Below are 20,693 nucleotides of genomic sequence, written 5' to 3'. Positions count from 1 at the left end.
TTGGCTCTTGGCTAGATTTGCATTCCATATCCAAGAGTTGGTGTAGGCTCTCAACTTCTCAAGCTTGGATAAGGAGATGGAGTTCTTTGCTAAACACCATCAAAGTGTGTGTGTGTGTGTGTGTGTGTGTGTGTGTGTGTGTGTGTGTGTGTGTGTGTGTGTGTGTGAGAGAGAGAGAGAGAGAGAGAGAGAGAATAAAGATGTGTGTGTGTGTGTTTGTGTGTGTGTGTGTGTGTGTGTGTGTGTGAGAGAGAGAGAGAGAGAGAGAGAGAGAATAAAGATGTCCAAATCAGACCCCCTCTCATGCTTGGTTGACCCCTCTCCCTCTCCCTCTCTTTTTTATTATTTAATTATGTAATTTGGACAAGTGTTATGTTTTTCCTCTTTTAGAGAAAGAGCTTAATTATTTATTTAAATGCATCTAAATTTTCATTGGACCCCTTTAAAGCCTATCCAATAGGATTCAAGCACATCATGAGAGAAAAATGGGGAGGATCTTGACATGTTTCTTTTATGCTTCTTAAGAGGTCATGTTTGAATTGAACACTTCAAACACCTTAGTGATTTAAGCATGACACTCTTTTATGCCTTGAGATATCAAGTTTGAAATAAACACTTGAAACACCTTAGTCATTTAAGCATGAAAAGCACCTCAAGATTGGGCAAGGTTCCCACAAACACCTTAAGTACCTTAGTCAACAAGCACAACAAGCACCTCAAGCTTGGGTAGGGTTCCCACCTCAAGGTCAGCCCCAGCTTGCTTAAGGTCCTAGGTATAAGGACTTTTAACACTAACCTTTGGAGGTCTTTAATGAAGCTAACCCTAAGGTCTTCTAAGCTCCAATATATGCACATTTCTATATTCTATCTCTTGTTCCCATTCAGTCTTTTTGGAATAGGTAGATATTAGATTTTATGACATACAGTTTGCAAAATTGTAATTTTTAATCATGCAGATTTTATGAGTGCAAATTTTTGGGACGCACGGGATCCTGAACCTAAATTTGGCTATCTTTAAAAATGTTCATGGAGTAAAAGTTTGATCTCGGAATTATGGTTCTACAAGTTTTTTTGTATGAGCTCTCATGGATGATGATTTACTTGATAGGTTCCCAGCCCTGGCATGGTTCCAATAAATGGTGCACTTCTAAATCACCTTATTGTGTAGTGAGGTGGTACACAATGTTTTGGGATATCAATGTAATCCTTTTGGGGTTTATGGGAGGTGTTTAGTAATTATGTAGAGTGTAGTTTGTGAATCTTGGATTAAGTTCCAAGCACTTCACTCCGAACTCTATATAGTTATTAGCACTGAGTTTTTTGAACAAGGGATTTGTGGGAATCGGGTCAAAAGTTTTTGCTGGGAAAAACTTTCGACCACTGGGTTGTGCCAGGTATTAAACCCAAAGTGGAGTAGTTTTATAATTTTAGTTAAGTGTTTGTAGTCTTTTCAAGAGATAGTCAGTAATTGTAGTCTGAAAAGGGACAAATAAGAAAACAATTATTCCCTGATGGTTGTAACTTTTTAAACGTTTGGAGTGAAGAAGAAGGAGAGGATTGATGCCCTGTGCAATGTCGAATTCTTGTTTTTCTATGCATTCAATTTCCATTTCATATTCAGTCGCTAGACAGATTCTTGATTCATGTGTATGGACTAAACGTTGTTTGGCAAGGGATTTTTTAATGTAATGGAAGTAAAGTCTATTTTTCTTCATTATTATCTTCATGTTATAGTTCCCCCATAACACAATGAAAATCCACCCACATTAATGTGTTTACACTTATATAGAACCTTCTTAAAACATAAAGTAATTGTTGGTTGCATCAAGTTGCTATAGTGTTCCAGTGACTTGGCTATTCTTTGATGCTCATTGGCTAGCAAGTAACTAAGTGACTTGGCTATTCTTTGATGCTCATTGGCTAGCAAGTAACTAAGAGGTGATTCATTTTTCTGCTCATAGCACGGTCCAATTTTTTAAGAATCTATGGATATGATGTATAACTCTAGTATACATGGTGTATATTTTATGAGGATTTGTAGACTTTCATATCACATAATATTCCAACCATAATATATAAGATTTTTATGTTTGTTTAGCCAAGAAAATGCCGTTGCTTTTATCAAAAAGTTGAAACGTCTCTCTCTCTCTCTCTCTCTCTCTCTCACACACACACACACACACACACACACACACACATCCCTCAAAGCCGAAAGGGGATGTTCACATACTACATTGTTCTTTACAAAGCCCCACTAAGAATTTTCTTCGACAATTTTGGTAGTAATTGGCCTTGAAGATGCCTGCTAACCTAACTCTTTGTTCACCTATGTGTTGGGGTTGGTAGTGGACATATTTAATTCTCTCTCTCTCTCTCTCTCTCTCTCTCTCTCTCTCTCTCTCTCTCTCTCTCTCTCTCTCTACCCTAGCCGTTCCTTTTCCCTTCCCCCCCAGCCTCCCCCTGGGCGAGGGGTTGCCCTGTGGGGAGGCGTTAAGCCTTAGCTCGCCCCCCATACAACCCAAAAGCTCCTGCGACCTGGGTCCGACCTGGTTCCCTGCACGAGCTGGTTCGACATGACCTCAAGAAGAAAGATCTCGTGCCTGTGACAGTCCGTGTGAGGCAACAGTTTGTGTGCGTGCTCGTTCGACCTCAAGAAGCACGAGCTCGTACTATGACAGTCCGCGTGAGCCTACGAGATAGTCGTCTGTGTAACCCTACGAGCGACAGAGTGCCCTGCGAGACAGTCTCGTGCATGTGACAACTTGGTTCGGCCCCTCGAAGAGGTTTAGCTCATTTCGGTCTGTCGGCCTGGTTTGCTGCGTGAGATTCACCACCGCCTGACAGTCTGATTTCGGCCTGGTTCACTGCTTGAGATTCACCCGAGCGACTTCAAACAATTTCAAGAAGGTTGGCATTCCTAAGGTCTTGTCTCTGCACTGCGACCTCAAGAAGGCTGGATTTTTCAAGAAGTTCGGTCTTTACTACTTCGACCTGAGCAGCTCATTGCATTCATGGCTACCCGGGCCGCGTCCCGAAGTAAGCTTAGTTTTGCCGGAGTCATGGAAACACCTCTGAAGGTAGACAACATCACCCGCCTTCAAACGGAAGTCAAAAGCCTCCGCAAGGAGAATGACGAGTTGAAACAAAGGCTTGCAGCTTTCGAGGCTCGGCTAGCCACAATAGAGAATCGCAAGGAGGAGGAGCTAAAACAGATCGAAATCAAACTCACAAAGGCAAAAGAAGAAGTAGAGACGACCGTCACTAAGGAGGTCAAAACTCAAGTACAAGAGGTAATCTCTCGCAGGGTCGAAGATCGTGTGGCTTTCACGCTACATGAACGGCAACGACAGGAGGATATCGCCCTCAACGTTCGCATTGGTGGGCTTCCAAGCGATTGGAAAGGGGAGGGGGATCCCAAGTTTAGCGAGTCATTTGCCCGCATCCAATCCGCAATCCCTATGGTACAGTGTGATCCAGCAACAATCACTTCTCTTGCACACGAGAATCGCACCAATCATGCAATCTACACTTTCAAAACCAAGAGGGACCGGATCAAATTTCTTGAGCAATCAAGACTTCTAAAGGACACCAAAGTGTGGTTTGCAGAAGATCTTACACCCGCTCAACTCAAGCAAAAGAAGGCAGAACTACAGAAGATGCGAGAAGCGCGCATAGCAGGAAAATGGGCAGTCTACCGAGGAGGTAGAGCCATTATTCAAGAGTTTCGAACTCCCAAACCGGTTCCCTCCTCACCTCCTTCTGCATAGATTTTGTTCATCTTATCTTATCTTAACTTTCTTTTTGGACCCTCAGTCCTTAACTAAGATGTATCCCACAATCCCCTCACGTTTGTAATGTTTTGTTTTTGGTCCCATAGGTCATATCTGACCTCCGTGGACGATAATACAATCTATCTAATCTATCTATCTCTCTCTCTCTCTCTCTCTCTCTCTCTCTCTCTCTCTCTCTCTCTCTCTCTCTCTCTCTCTCTCTCTATTTGAGTAGCATATCTTGAGTTTGACTTGCTGAATCTATCTCTCTGGCCTTCCATCCATCTCCCTAATCTTCCTCCCCTAAAAGATAGACCTTGGGTTTGACTTGTCAAATCGATCTTTCAAGTTTCTTGGGACTTTTTCTAGTATATTAAAAATTATCCTCATGTGTGTGTGTGTGTGTGTGTGTGTGTGTGTGTGTGTGTGTGTGTGTGTGTGTGTATTTGTTTGTATCTATATGTAAGTGTGCGTGTACATACATACATACATACATATATAAATATATTTATTTATTTATATATATAGACACATACACACACACACATAATAAATTCTCCTCATGGGTGTGTGTGTGTGTGTGTGTGTGTGTGTGTGTGTGTGTGTGTGTGTGTGTGTGTGTGTGTGTGTGTGTGTGTGTGTGAGAGAGAGAGAGAGAGAGAGAGAGAGTTTGCAAAGTCTGCTTTTGATGGAAGTGCATATCATTGAGAGGCTATTGACATCCTTTCACCATTTAGCGTACCATGAGAAAATTTTACTCTCTTTAGGAGAAGTTTTCATGCGGTTTTTGGTTTTTTCCAATTTACCCATGTGGCTAGTTTTTCTCAGCTCTCACAATTTTAATTTGTTGCTTCAGTGCCCTTAGATCATCACCATTTGGGCGTAGCAACTAATACAAATCGACCATTGGATGGAGAGAGAGAGAGAGAGAGAGAGAGAGAGAGAGAGAGAAGACGATAAAGCTAAGTTCTACCTCAAATAAATCTTAGACTCTTGACCTTTTCCTTTGAAGAAATTCTGGATCACCATTCTACTACATCTAGGCAATAAAAAAGAATTTTTAATTTATTTGAAGTAGAACTTAGCTTTATCGTCTTCTCTCTCTCTCTCTCTCTCTCTCTCTCTCTCTCTCTCTCTCTCTCTCTCTCTCTCTCTATTTATGTGTGCATGCAATTGACCCGCTATCTCATTGCAAAGAAAAAATTGTTAATCATCTTTTACCAAAAAGTGAGGACACTTCAACATAAGCAGTTGTCGAAAATCAGCCCTCTAATCTCCCTCTCTCTCTCTCTCTCATGCACACAACCTCTCTCTACTCTCTTCTTATTGATTAGTACCCCTCTAATCTCTCTCTCTCTCTCTCTCTCTCTCTCTCTCTCTCTCTCTCTCTATTTATGTGTGCATGCAATTGACCCGCTATCTCATTGCAAGGAAAAAATTGTTAATCATCTTTTACCAAAAAGTGAGGACACTTCAACATGAGCAGTTGTCGAAAATCAGCCCTCTAATCTCCCTCTCTCGCTCATGCACACAACCTCTCTCTACTCTCTTCTTATTGATTAGTACCCCTCTAATCTCTCTCTCTCTCTCTCTCTCTCTCTCTCTCACACACACACACACACACACACAAATACACACACACACAAACACATATACACACTCCCGCATTCTCTCTCTCTCTCTCTCTCTCTCTCTCTCTCTCTCTCTCTCTCACACACACACACACACACACACACACACACACACACACATACACATATACACACTCCCGCATTGATAGCAACCTCTCCACGATCGTCAGGGGGCTCACTATATGTAAATCCTCCATATCATGTGCCTTCAAGTCTTATTTTCAAAACTTCTTGCAGATTTTCCATAGATAGAACACACACTTTTGCCATCTAATCTGAGTAAAACTCCTTTGTTTGGTACCCTTCTCTCTCTCTCTCTCTCTCTCTCTCTCTCTCTCTCTCTCTCTCTCTCACACACACACACACACACACACCCTCATTGATAGCAACCTCTCCAAGATCCCTAGGGAGGTCACTGTAAGTAAATCCTCCATATCGTGTGCGTTCAAGGATTATTTTCAAAACCCCTTCTTGTACATTTTCCATGAATGGAACACAACCTTTTCCCATTTAATATGTGTAAAACTCCCCTGTCGGTATGCTTTTGTATGTTAAATAAGAGTAAAGTATTTGGTTTAAAAACCCCTTATGTTGAACTCATGTGGTATATTAATATATTCATGGATGACTCCCTGAGCCATGATCCCAGAAGGTGATTCACATAAGCAAATGTGCTCCAGCCAACTCTGAAAATGGGCTACCCCACAAACCTTTTCTCTTTGCCATCCTCTCTCTCTCTCTCTCTCTCTCTCTCTCTCTCTCTCTCTCTCCCTCCAAAACGACAAACTGGAATTGCATCCAAAGCTATTACATGGATAGCCTTTCTTGTCGGGGGTCACTCAAAAATATGTATGATAGCGCATGAGTTCCACAGAAGGGGTCTATTTCTCTTACAATTCTATAAAAAATATACATACAATTAAAAAATAAAAAATTTAATATATAAGAGATCTTTTTATCAAGAAAGGTGGTACATAAGGGACTCATATATACATAAAATGTTGTAAAATAATGGTTATTATAAATACATATTGAACGCATGTCAATTAACCAACATTTACTAGACGAAGATAACAACAACATAGGTGTCTAACATTCAACAATTTTTTAAGCACTTTAAAAAAAACCTATAGAAGTGACTTCTAAGATTTATAAAACAAGATTTCAAAATATAAACTTTAAACGAAAGGACTCTTTCATAAATTAAAATATTAAAAATAACTTTATTTAATCAATATTTCACAGCATGAGATCAAACTCCTACGATTGCACTCTTTAATCTCTTGTTCTCTATGGCTTTTTAAAAGGCCAACAAAAAAAACTGAAAAGAAAGCTTTATGAAAAGACCGTTTATAAACTAGGCTAAAGTAAGTTTTTTTACATCCACAAGTTAGAAACCAATTGTGAGTTGGTGATATATTGAGGTGGAAGTATAATGGTGTTAGGCTTGGGTGATTGGGATCCAGAGTGAGTGAGAAAGAGAGAGAGTCCATGTGTCAAAGATTTTGGAAAAGTGAAAACACGCACTTCTTATTGAATAATGGGCCTTTACAGCCTTTGCCATTTGGCCTTAGTTGTTACGGGACTCTGAAGAGCGGCCCGTAAATGGAACTTAGGGGCTGCGCGCGTTCGTCGATCCTTCACCTGAACACAAGTTAGCCGACTTCACAACAAGTTGAGCAAGTATTTCAAAGGGACACGCGAGACAAGATTTCTAGAAACAAGCCCGTGACGGGCGCTTTGTATTGATTCAAAAGTTGATTACAAAAGGGACGGAGGCCTCTCCAGCGCCTCTGAAGACTGGGTTAACCTAACTCCAACCTAGAATGGGAAAATGGATTTATGAACGTGAGGACTGCCACCCCGGCTCCGGTTGAACAACCGGCCCCCTCTTGGCTACCCCGGCAGGATGCGCACGGTTCACCAAGAGTGGAGTACTACTTCCATATAAGTCCTTTAATTCGGGGCGCTCAGGCAAACCACCCAAGCCCCATGGCCTTGAGGTAGAAATCCCTCTCAAGGAGTCACCGTCGGTCCCTTCCAGGAGCCGCGGTTCCAAAATCTTATCAAAATGCCGAAACGGCCCCGCGGTTGCGTCCCGGGCCGTTTTTGGACCACGGGACCCCCGGGGACCCGGCCACGGCCCAAGCGGGGCTCTTACTTGCATAGAGTCTTTCAGGGGCTCCCGGAGTCATGTTTTGTCCACAGGAGCGACGGGTCCAAGAATCGTCATATCGGCCCGCGGGGAGCATGGCCGCGGAGAGGGGCAATTCACCAAACGGGCCTCGGTCCCCCTCAAGTGCCGTCCACGGTGAGAAGTTAGGTTAGCGGGAGTTAGGTCAAAAATGGGAACGTGGACCGCCGGGCCGCATGAGGGACAGCCCATGTGGGGGCGCTAGGGGCAAGGAGGGACCGCCGGCGCGCGTGGAAAAAGTTCCCTCTCACGAGGATCCCAACATTCTCCCCCCCTCAAGGAACTTGACGTCCTCGTCAAGATTGTAAAGCATCTGACCACATAGTGCATACATCGCATAATTGTCGCATAACGCATCTTTATTCTGCTGAAAAAAAACTGAGCATAACTGTGCTGACAAACTACTGCATCCTATACTACTGCTGTACATGGTTGTGGTCTTCTATGCCCTAGGATGTGTTTGAGGTCCGGAATCTGTAGTACCGAAGCAACAACTGCTTATCCATTGCAATGACTCTATCTTCTGGCACCCAAGTGCAATCTGACATTGGCCGCCCTCTCCACTTTACATAGAACTCTAGGTTGTTGCGCCTGAAACGGTGTTTGATGATAATTTCTGGCTCAAAGGGGTTTACTCTTTGTCTAGTAGAGGTACATGACGGTTTCTTACTCACATGAAATCGTTTGATTGTATGATGATGTGGAAAACATTGTGTATCTTGACTTGGAAGGTATCCCTTGTAAGAGACGTTGTTGAAATCTTGCAGTACCCGATATGGACCATAGCTTGGTTTATAAAATTTATGATATTTATTTGAAGTTGATGTTCTGGGTTTGAGTAGGCTGATGTGGAAAACATTGTGTATCTTGACGTTGGAAGGTAGCTCCAGCTTGTAAGAGACGTTGTTGAAATCTTGCAGTACCCGATATGTACTTCATCAAGTGCTTTCTGGCTACATCCAAACGTTTCTGCCAAGCCGTTAAAAACTGCTCAGCATCCTGATCTTCTGCATGCATAGTGCCCGAAGCAAGTGCCATGGGCGTAATCACCTCTTTTCCTGTAGCTAGTTCAAATGGTGTGTATCCTGTCCCCGAGTGCACACTGCTATTGTTCTGAAACTCAAGGACTTCCAGAAAGTCTGCCCAATCCTTTTGATCTGCTTGGACATAGCAACGGATGTAATCTTCGATGCCTTGATTGATTCGCTCGGTCTGCCCATCTGTTTGGGGGTGATAGGCTGAAGAAAACCTGAGCTGTGTGCCTAGGAGCTTGAATAACTCCCGCCACATGTCGCTTAAGAATCGCCCATCGCGATCCGAAACAATGGCCAGTGGAAGTCCGTGATTCTTGAAGACATGCTTGAAGAAAAGCCGCGCCGTCTGGTAGGCTGTAAGGGGCGGCTTTGCGGGAATGAAGTGCGCCTGCTTTGAAAAGTAGTCCACGATCACGAAGATGGTAGTGAATCCGTGGCTTTCGGGTAAGTCGACAATGAAGTCCATGCTTATCACATCCCAGGGGCGAGATGGTGTAGGCATAGACATCAAAAGCCCTGCCGGCTTTATTCGCTGTGCCTTGACTAGCTGGCATGTCGGGCAAGTTCTTACATATTCCACCACATCTTCCTGCATCTTTGGCCAGAAAAAGTGACGGCTTAACCTGTCAAAGGATCTCTTTTGCCCACCGTGCCCTGCAACTTTGCAGTCGTGGGTTTCCCAGAGCAGTTTTGCCTTGAGTGTAGGATCATCTGGTACATACACGCGGTTATGAGCATACCATAGCCCATCCCGCAAGTCGAACAGCCCCACGGAAGTCTTGCCTTGTCGCCAACTCTGCATCATCTGTAATACTGCAGGGTCTGTCTTAGTGGCCTCGCGAATCTGATCCAGGACTTCATCACTGCTTATTACGCTAACTGCATTAACCTCGGGCATGCGACTGAGAGCATCTGGCATTGCATTCTGCTTGCCCGGCTTGTGGATGATTTCTATGTCATATTCTGCTAGCTGATCTTGCCACCGACTCTGTTTGTGAGAGAGCTTAGGTTGGGTCTGGAAATACTTCACGGAAACATTATCTGTGTATACTTTAGTGTGCTTGTCCAATACGTAGTGACGCCATTGGTCAAGGCAGTATACCACTGCATACATCTCCTGCTCGTGTGTAGCCCATCTTTTCTGTGGGTCTGTAAACTTCTTCGAAATGTAGGCTACTGGTCTTTCAGCTTGCATTAGTACCCCTCCCAGTGCGATGCGTGAGGCATCGGTGTGAATTTCGAATGGCTTGTCGAATTTTGGGAGCTTAAGTACCGGTAGGGAACACATTACTTGTTTGATGTGCTCAAAAGCTCGTTGGGCTTCATCTGTCCACTTGAACGCTAGCGAACCCTTGGTGGTGTCTGTTATGGGGGCCATGATCTTCGAAAAATCTTTGATGGACTTTCGGCAATACTGAGTGAAACCCACGAACTCACGTACCTGTGTAACTGTTCGGGGGGCAGGCCAGTTCACCACGGCCTCAATATTTTTAGGATCCACGCGAATTCCATCTGCAGTGACCAGGAAGCCCAAGAATTCCACTTCCTGTACTGCGAAGACGCACTTTTCCAGTTTTGCGTACCACTTGCATTCTCTGAGTCTGCGGAGCACCTGGCGCACATGCTTTACGTGCTCTTCAAAAGTTTTGCTGTAGATTAGCAGGTCATCCAGGTACACAATGAGGAATTCATCCAGCATGTCGCCGAAATCTGTATCCATTCCAGCTGAGAAGGTAGCTACTCCATTGGTGAGGCCAAAGGGAAGCACTAGCCATTCGTGAGCTCCATACCGTGACCTGAAAGCTGTCTTGTGCACATCTTCATCCACGATCCGAATCTGGTGGTATCCTGATCGCAGATCGACCTTAGTGAAGTATTTTGCCCCTGCCAACCTCTCTGTTAGGTCATCCATGTGTGGCAGAGGGTACCTGTTCCGGATGGTTATTTTATTCAGGGCTCTATAGTCGACGCAGAGCCTGGATGAGCCGTCCTTCTTTGTGACAAAAAGCACCGGGGCCCCGTAAGGGGACTTGCTGGGCCTGATAAAACCTGCTTCAAGTAGTTCTCCTAGTTGCTTCTTTCAGCCTTGATGATGCGACTATCCCCGATAGTGCACTCTTCGTCTTACTCTCTAGTGTTACTTTCATCACACACAGTGAACCTGGGCCCCTTGTTTGAGAGCCTTCTCTGCTTGCTTTGGTGAGATCCACATTGAGTCTGGGACTAGGTCATCCCAGCTAACTCGAGTCTTCCCTTTTTCCGTTTTCGCCGGTGTTGGTGTCTTAGTTTGAGCTCCGTTTACCTGCCCTCGGGCTTGAGGTGGCATGTAAGGTTGTGGCTTAAGCGGAGCTTTTTCTTCAGTAGTCTTGCGGGCAGGGGGCGTGTCCATAGGTCGGATGATCGGGACAATCACCCCCTTACCATTCATGTCCAGCATCAGTTGATTCATGCCCTTAGCATACAACCCCATCACGTAGGAGTCATACCAGGCCAGGCCAAACATCATGTCGTAGGAATCCATGGGTACGACGATGAAGTCCACTTTGGCTCGCCATTCACCTACTTGGACCGCCACGTCGTAAGCCATCGCGGTGTTCGAGTCTTCGCCTTGTACGAAGCCTACTGAGATGCTTCGTCCTCCCCCGGGCTTGCAGGTCTTTACTCCCAAGCGTTTGGCACATGATGGTGAGATGAAGTTGTGACTCGCTCCCGAGTCGAGCATCGCCAATTGTGACTGCCCATTGATCACCGTCTTGACATACATATTTGGGATCGGTTTGATACGAGCTGCCAGGCAGTGTAGAGAAGCTTTGATGGCTCCTACACGGACCGTCCCTTCGGTAGACTCTCTGTTTCCACTTTCAAACTCTTGCTCCGTGATCTCAGTGATCTGCACTTGTGAAGATCCTGTCCTGTCAGCATTGGTCTCATTGGCCCAAGCGGAGTGAGCTCGAGACTGAGAGCTAGCTTTGTGACAATCATTATCCCAGTGAGGACCCCCATAGTTACGGCATGGGCGGGAAGGATTCGCCCTCCAAGGCAGCGTCCGTTGAGGGGCCCCTCCAGACTGGTTCACCGAGAAGTTCCTACTACTCGACGAGCCGCTGTAGCTGCTTGGCGCATTATTGCAAAAATTCCCGTACAGTCGGGGCTGGTTTGACAAGCTGCCTGCGGGCTCACTCCTTTGAGGCCCAGCTGAAGACTGATTTTTGTTCGGGTTGGAAGGGGTATTCCCACTTCCCCCAGACTTTGCGTTGGTGGCCCCCTTTCGGCGCAAGTCGGAGTCCACTAGCCTTTCTGCCATGGCCAGCGCTGCCATGTAGTCGACCGGATTCTGCTTTTCGATCTCCCTACGGGCCCAGTCTTTGAGCCCATAGAGGAACCCATGGAGTCTCACTCTCTCCCAAGTCATCTGTTCCACTTTCAGCATGGACTGCCTGTATTTGGACACATACTCCTGCAGCTTGCTTTCGCCTTGGGTGATGGCCCTCCATTCGTCTAAGTGTCTGAAGTCTTCATTCTTCGGAACGAAGTAGTCCCGCATCTCAGCCTTGAGGCGGGTCCACGACATGTAGGGGTTTTTCCTCTCTTCTAGGAGGAACCAACCGTAAGCGTCCTCTGCTAAGAAATGAGACACCACGGATGTCCATAAGTGTTCTTCCATTTTGCTTGTGCGGTAGAAACTCTCTGTGTCGCGGATCCATTTCTCCAGTATCATTGAGTCCCGTTGGCCCGAGTAGGGAGTGGGTTTGATAGGCTTGAAACTCCCCATCCCATCACTCCCACTCGCGGGAGCTCCCGACGTGCTTGCCGGCCCTTTTCCTTTGTCTGCTGTGGCATTCTGAGAATTCAACAGACTTACCTGTACGAGCTGTTGAACCAGCGCGGCTTGAGACTCTAGTATAGCCTCCCACCTTTCCATTCTGTCATTGCGGGGAGGGTCGTTCCTCTCCCCATGAAATGAGTCTTCATCTGCGTGACTCATTTTGTTGGGTGACGAAGGCGCGGACTCAAACTCTGGCCCGGCTTCGCTGATAGGGTCTAGGCGTTGTAGTCTCCCTTGAGAACGTATCCACCTGGAATACTCCCAAGAGTCAATTACACCGTCCGCTGCGATTTCTTCTAATCTTGCGGCGGGTAGGGGAGTGCTGCTGGAGTCACTTTCGGCGGGTCTTTGTCCCCCTCTGTTAGGCATAGACCAGCTTTGAATTTCTAGCTCTGATACCAAGTGTTACGGGACCCTGAAGAGCGGCCCGTAAATGGAACTTAGGGGCCGCGCGCGTTCGCCGATCCTTCACCTGAACACAAGTTAGCCGACTTCACAACAAGTTGAGCAAGTATTTCAAAGGGACGCGCGAGACAAGATTTGTAGAAACAAGCCCATGGCGGGCGCTTTGTATTGATTCAAAAGTTGATTACAAAAGGGACGGAGGCCTCTCCAGCGCCTCTGAAGACTGGGTTAACCTAACTCCAACCTAGAATGGGAAAATGGATTTATGGACGTGAGGACTGCCACCCCGGCTCCGGTTGAACAACCGGCCCCCTCTTGGCTACCCCGGCAGGATGCGCACGGTTCACCAAGAGTGGAGTACTACTCCCATATAAGTCCTTTAATTCGGGGCGCTCAGGCAAACCACCCAAGCCCCATGGCCTTGAGGTAGAAATCCCTCTCAAGGAGTCACCGTCGGTCCCTTCCAGGAGCCGCGGTTCCAAAATCTTATCAAAATGCCGAAACGGCCCCGCGGTTGCGTCCCGGGCCGTTTTGGACCACGGGACCCCCGGGGACCCGGCCACGGCCCAAGCGGGGCTCTTACTTGCATAGAGTCTTTCGGGGCTCCCGGAGTCATGTTTTGTCCACAGGAGCGACGGGTCCACGAATCGTCATATCGGCCCGCGGGGAGCATGGCCGCGGAGAGGGGCAATTCACCAAACGGGCCTCGGTCCCCCTCAAGTGCCGTCCACGGTGAGAAGTTAGGTTAGCGGGAGTTAGGTCAAAAATGGGAACGTGGACCGCCGGGCCGCATGAGGGACAGCCCATGTGGGGGCGCTAGGGGCAAGGAGGGACCGCCGGCGCGCGTGGAAAAAGTTCCCTCTCACGAGGATCCCAACATTAGTATCGATTTTGAAAGCTACCGACCATGCATTTTTATATCCTTGTATAAATCATGTGTATGCTTTTCATTATAGTTAACGGTTGCAACATGCCGATATAAGTAGGCATGGTGTAAGTTGTACTTTTAATTGATGTTTCCAAATTTTCATCGAAAATTCCTTGTCGGTGGTGGAATAGGTGTTGAGAAATGACCAATATTCTGAAATAATTTTGAAGAATTTGGCAACCATTTTCTGAATAATAGGTGTTGAGAAATAAAGCCGTTACTACTGGCTCTACTTTGAAAAAAATATATTAGTTAAAAGATTCGTTCATCAGAGCCTCGCCCCCCTCCTATCGACCCTGAAGCCAACCTTGCCTCTCACATATTCGCTCAGTGCTCACACAGTCTTGCTACTCCCTTCTCCTCGTGAATTTCGAGGCATCGTCCTCTGCCGGAAAAACAGTTGTCGAGGCCATTTTTATGCACACAGAAAAATCATAAGATTGAAGCCTGAGAGAGAGAGAGAGAGAGAGAGACTGTTGTAGTGATCCCTGAAGATGTCTGTGTTGTACATAGAGAAGGAGAAGAAGAAGAAGAAGAGAGTTTTAACGTGAGAGAGAGAGAGAGAGACCTACTTCTCGTTAGAGGGAGAGGGTCTGCAGATCGCAAGGAACATTCTGCAAGGCATGACCTCCTTATGCTCCGCATCATGCAAACTGCAGTCCAACACTGATCTTCGATCAGTTTGGTGATCTTTAAATTCATTTATTTGTTATGCAATGAGGTCCCGAATCTCTCAATATTCCCCTCCTTATTTCCTTTTCAAAATTTGAAGACCTACTAGACTAAGTATATACTCTTTCTAACTAATTACAAGTAATATAAGTATCCCAGATGGTATTCAAGCACGTAACATAGCTATCGTATAATTAAAAATATTGTCCAATGATCTGTCGCTTGGCAGGGAAGGTATGAAAATGGATCCAAAAGACTTAGAAGATAGGCTTCTACAAGGACGATCTCTTTTTGGGAGGGAAGGTGTTCAAAAGCCAAGCACTCCTTGTCAGCATGAAAATCGTCATATTTTACTGTTTTAAACACATTTGGAAGGCCAAGAATAGTTAGGTCTTTGAGAATGCTTTGGTAACATTTGGGCTCATTGAGGGAAGCGGAACAAATCTGAGGAGTGGAATAGGGTTATGAATGCCGTATAGTCTAGTTTTCACCACCATAGTTAGCCAAGAAAGTAGGGAAACAATTGTTGGGAAGCGAAACAAATCTGAGTAGTGGAATAAGGCTATGAATGCCGTATAGTCTGGTTTTCACCACCATAGTTAGCCAAGAAAGTAGGAAAACAATTGTTGGGAAGCGGAACAAATCTGAGGAGTGGAATAGGGCTATGAATGCCGTATAGTCTCGTTTTCACCACCATAGTTAGCCTAGCTTTCCCCTCCTAGCGACGTGGGTGACTCTCTATCAGCCGACGTATCCTTCTCTAGTAGGTGTTATCATGGCTCGACACGAGCATGACCTAAAGCTGCAAATTATCGTTCTTGTTAATATATTCTACTCACCATTGTGAGTTTTAAAAAAAGAAATAAGGTGAAAACTTCACGATGGCCTCAAAAAGGTATCATTTTTTCCTCTAGTAAATGATTATTAGAACACATTTGACATCTTAATGGACCTTGTGTTCATGAAAAATGTGTCCCACCTTAATATTGTGCTGTTTTCAATTTCAAAAGTGTCAATTGAGAGTAAGGGGAAAAGGAGAAATTTTGCCCCAAAATAGGGAAAAATAATATAAAAACCTAAAAAATAAATCAAAATTTTAAAAATCTCTTAGCGAATTCAAGAAAAGGAGTTTTATATGTCTAAAAAAATGATATTTCTTGAACACTTTAATGGAGAGAGATTAGAGAGAGAGAGAGAGAGAGAGAGAGATGCACGTGTACACACGCATATGCTCATTTTCATAATGAAAATATTCAAATGAATATAGTAAGGCATGAAATGACTTGAAATGTCACCTAGAAAAGTTAATGTGAGGATGACCATTTGATGGTGAAAGAATTGCATGTTTTTCTCTACCACTTACCTATCGCATTCTTGGCCAAAAAGGTATCTTAGTCTAAAGAAGGTCTTAATCGGTTTCACCTTGTTGCATTTTTGGCTTTCTAAAAGAAGCCTTAGTGTTGAGTATAGTTAGGCATCCTTCCAATGTTTTTAGTGCCAACGATGGAGACTCATCTTAAATGTTGATGGAGTTTGTCAAATGGGTCGCTTTCATTTTTAGGATGGGATTACATTGCTTTAATTTTATGTACCTTTTTATTTTAAAAGCTTTTAAATAGTAAAGAGTTTTTTTCACAAGAACAAGCGATTGTGACACTCTCTCTCTCTCTCTCTCTCTCTCTCTATATATATATATATATAATATATATATATTATTTTTATTTTCCTCATATCTTGATTTCCTTTTTGAAAAGCCATCGTAAAATCTCACCTTGTTGTTTTTTAAAAGAAACGTTAGTGTTGTATCGGGTTAGGGAGACTTTCATTGTTTTGACTGCATGATGAAGACTTACTTTAAATGTTTATTTCACTTTGATTTCATATCCTAACATGTTTTGACTGCTTTTGCATTCTATTGTTTTAGAATGTTAAAGTGAAACTTCACTTTCATAATTCTAGTAACTTCTATGGACACATACACACACTTATATATTAATGACTTCTTTTAATTTCACATTTCATTTCACAGCCTCACATGGCTTGACTTTTCTTATATTCTATAACTTAATTCTAATCAATATTCAAGAAAGTCTCTTTTATTAAGCGATCGTTGACTGAGGTTTCTTCCCACAAAGAAGCCAACCGAAAATACTAGCATAAATTTAAAATTTACAGGATTTTTGAACTATTTTCTCATATATTTCACCAGTTTTTCTTCCCTATTTCATGGTTTGTAACCAGGTAGTCTCCATTTTCAACCGGCTCAAGGCTAAGCTGAGGCAATCCTTTTTTGAACACTAATTCTACTTAAACTCAACCTAATGATTTTATCACGTTCTAATTATTTTAAAAAGCCCCCATGATTCTTTCACTTGTTTTGTTATAACTAAAGATTTAATCTACTCACAATTGTGAATTTTGCTAAAAAATACAAAATAAAAATTTGACAAGACATCATAACTTACAAGGGGCACAAAGTTGCATGCCACGTGAACAAATACAAGCCTACATTGGGAGTAATATATAAGTCTTATTGGAGACCCTTTTTGCTCTCACCTAAGGGATGGCCCAAAAACAAAATCATAATCGATGAAAATAAGGGTATACTTAAAACTTTTTCTGTGTTCGTCTAAATTCAAAGAATTTTTTTGGGGTGCCTCTATATGAGGCCTGATATCGTATCGTTGTAATATGATGTCCCTCAAGGCTCATCACAAGCTTGAGATCTATCTGTAATTTTTTGGGTTTTAATACATTACATTCACAATTATGAGTTTTTTTATAAATTTATTTGAAGAATTTGTGAGTATTTACACTAAATTTCAAGAATTTATGAGTATTTACACTAGATCTTTACTATTTTTTTGCCATTTTTCTTCAATGCGAGCTTGGAATCCAGTCAACCTTTACTTGCCGTTGGCCTACATTAGGCTCCTACGTGGATTGAGGAGAGTTGCAACTAGATAGGCTCCTACATGAGTGGTCCAACATGGCTGCATGGATTTGCAACCCCATGGACTTCACACCTAAGATTTTAATATAGATTCGAGTGGACTCTCGTCACCTTCAGCGACGATGTTGCTTATGCATGTAAGAAAATATAAGTTAATCAAAATTGAATAAAAAGATTCTCAAAAAAAAAATGGAAATTTTTTATTAGTTGTGACCCTCACAATGCATGTGAGGGATGGGTCTCATGCATCATAGACTCCATGTGTGTGGTCACACTTGTTAAGTGTAGCTGCAAGTAGCTATGCTATGTGGCAGCTTGTGAGCTCTCTCCACTATCTTTGGCACCATCCATGATGTTTCTAATTTTCTTTGTGGGTTGAAAAGGGCTTTTACAAACTAATTTCACTACAAAATTTGGTTAGAAGCAGCATGCTATGGAGGCTGGAATGGTCATGTGTAGTCCCTACTATGGAGGTTGGAATTGTCATGTGCAATCCTCTTGGTGTTGTGAGCATGAGGTAAGGAACTATTGGAGCAACACTTAGAGAGAGAGAGAGAGAAGAGAGATTGACCAGTTCTAAAATTGGTATCCAAGTTGTGGAGTACCCATGGAGTTGTAGAGAGGGTAATGGGCTAGTGGCATGCTCAGGTGCCTAACTACTCATGACCAGTTAGTTACCTTATCCATTGTCTTGCATGAGGTAGAGTAATGCATTCAATGCCACAAATTACCATAGAAGTTCACGAAGCCACCATAATCTTGGCACTAAGTGGAGGGTAGCAACATGGGGGGTAGAAAGGGAGGTGGTTGTGGTTGATGTCAAGCCTTGCACAACTTGATGTTGCTAGTGACCTGAAATATTCTATTGAAAGACCACATGACCACAATAGGGGTAGGTAAATATAGGCATCTCAAACATGGGAGGAGCAATAGTTGTGACAAAACATGTGCTCATGAGTCAAGGTAGTTGTTATCTTGTAGACATTTTGGTCTCATAATCAACATTGACTCCGTAGAGGTGTGAGACTTCAATATCCTCTCTCTCTCTCTCTCTCTCTCTCTCTCTCTCAAGAGATGGCACCAGAGTTTGACGAGAATTTTATTTGTTAGTGTAAAATGAGAAGACATATCCACTAATTATTTTCAAAGGATCTAAAACACCGCTAGAGGATTACCTACATCAAAGTTGTCTTGGCTTATCCTTGCTTGCCTAAAGATTTGTCTAAGAGCTAGCACACATATGCGCTAAGGTTTCTATACATGGTGTTGTTTGAGATGAACTTACCTTTGATGGACATCATTGCACTAGTGTGGCTTATACCCTACCCTACCGGTTTAATCCCTTTAAGTGAGACTCCATTGGTGGTTTGATTCCCATGTTGCATAACATCTTTCTTAATGTGAGTTCATCTTTTATATCTTTTTGTTCTATACAAGCGTATCACACACCTGCAATGGTAGCTTTTGATCTCATAGGTCATTTACAAGCATTAACCTCCCTCCCTCTCTCTCTCTCTCTCTCTCTCTCTCTCTCTCTCTCTCTCTTTGTGTATGTGTGTTTAGCTGTTTTAACTTATATAATAATACATAACTAAAATTTTACATTCAAAAGACTGTTGGCTTCAGAGAAAATGAAAAAATTAGTACAAAAATAACCGTCTTAGAATTATCTTTGTACATGTCATATGAGAATGAAGCCGCATTCTAGTATACAATGATAGTGACCCAATAAAGAATTATATCCCAAGTGGTAAGAGCAGGTATATTATCTTGACTGACAGTAGCTTTAAGCCAAAAAAAAATCCAAGAAAGGAAGTAGTCCTCACGTGCATTCATCCAAACAAGACAAAAAGCTCATTAGCCTTGAATGTGTATTACAGGTGTCAATGGACTATATCAGTTATTATCCATGTCCAACTTACAACCCTTTTTAACTTAAAACCATTGTCAAAAAATGTTCATGTCTTTTAGTTCTTTTCAAAAAAAATTTGTCAGTAATTGTATGTTTTCTTTATATCCCAATGTTTCAAAAGACCTTTAAAGAGATTTTTAACATATATATCACTTTAATGAAAAGGCCATGACCCCTTCTTATCCAAGTGTCTTATTTAAATCCATAGGTTATTTTGTTTTTAGAAAACTATCATGCCAATTTGTTTTAAGCTCAAATTTCCAAGTATCATAAAGCATAAAGTAACTTAATTATCATCTTGAGATATGTACCAATACCAAAACATCCTTGCCAATTTTGCCAGGCTTCGATTTCACTAGCTTAACTAATTACCATGAAGCCATAAAGTGTATCTCAATACCAACTCTAGATACCCTTAATAAAACCTTCAGCTTTTGTCAAGCCGACTCGACAATCACATATTCATTTATGACTGTCAACCTACCAGAGTTTTTATGAAAAAAACCCCCCTAAAAAAGCCCAAGTTAAGAAGATTAGTAAGGAGAAAAAACCCATATATGTTACCATGATTGTCAACTTCATGCCATATAACTTACTATGTGAAATCCTTTGTAAGTTAGCCCCAGTTAAGAAGATTAGTAATTAAGGAGAAAAAACCCATATATGTTACCAGTACTGTCAACTTTATGTGATATAACTAACTACGCGAGATCCTTTTGAAGGAGTGCGAGCGGAAGTGCGACGCGAGAGAGAGTACGAGAAGAAGAGCACGACGATATGGTGAACTCGCTCTACTGTAATGTGTAGAGCATAGTGAGTTCTTATTAGGTTTTTACAAAAGAATATGTGTACATACCTGGTGGCCCGCCCACTTACCTGGGCGACCACATTGGGCTTTATACCCCAACAACCTCCCACTTAAAGTCCAATGTGGTACTTTAAGTGTGAGAGAAGCTACTATACAAGCTAATATACAAGAGATGTAGAGAAGTGATGTACTACCCTACACCTAACTGCTTGCGAAAATGCGCAAAGCTCTCTGAGGGAAGTCCTTTTGTAAGTAGATCAGCAGGATTTTCTGTGGTGTGAACTTTGACAAGCTGAAGTTGCTTATCCTCGAGCATTTCCCTGATGAAATGATACTTCACATCCACATGCTTTGTCTTTGAGTGATAAACTGGATTGCAAGCCAATTGTATAGCACTTTCACTATCACAATATAACACAGGCATCTCTTCTTTGATTCCCAAATCTGTTACTAGTCGATTAATCCAAATTGATTCTTTGCATGCCTCTGATGCTGCAACATATTCAGCCTCTGTAGTAGACTGAGTAACACAATCTTGTAATCTAGAACGCCATGATAAT

The 20,693-nt window shown here is 43.0% G+C and overlaps 1 protein-coding gene across 1 annotated transcript; it reads right to left on the bottom strand.

Moving 5' to 3' along the window:
* Nucleotides 1-10,683: 10,683 nt before the first annotated feature.
* Nucleotides 10,684-12,824, bottom strand: LOC147432998 (uncharacterized). The gene is made up of 2 exons (XM_086492018.1): nt 10,872-12,824; nt 10,684-10,758 (listed from the first exon to the last, which is right to left on the bottom strand). Exons 1-2 carry the CDS (start codon nt 12,822-12,824, stop codon nt 10,684-10,686), a joined length of 2,028 nt encoding a protein of 675 aa, XP_086348144.1.
* Nucleotides 12,825-20,693: the final 7,869 nt, after the last annotated feature.

This window comes from Adiantum capillus-veneris, chromosome 20 (assembly GCF_014529385.1).
Source record: "Adiantum capillus-veneris isolate H3 chromosome 20, ASM1452938v2, whole genome shotgun sequence".
Classification (NCBI taxonomy): Eukaryota; Viridiplantae; Streptophyta; class Polypodiopsida; order Polypodiales; family Pteridaceae; genus Adiantum; species Adiantum capillus-veneris.
The sequence above is the reverse complement of the archived record's forward strand: the minus strand, read 5'-3'. Positions and strand labels throughout refer to the sequence as shown.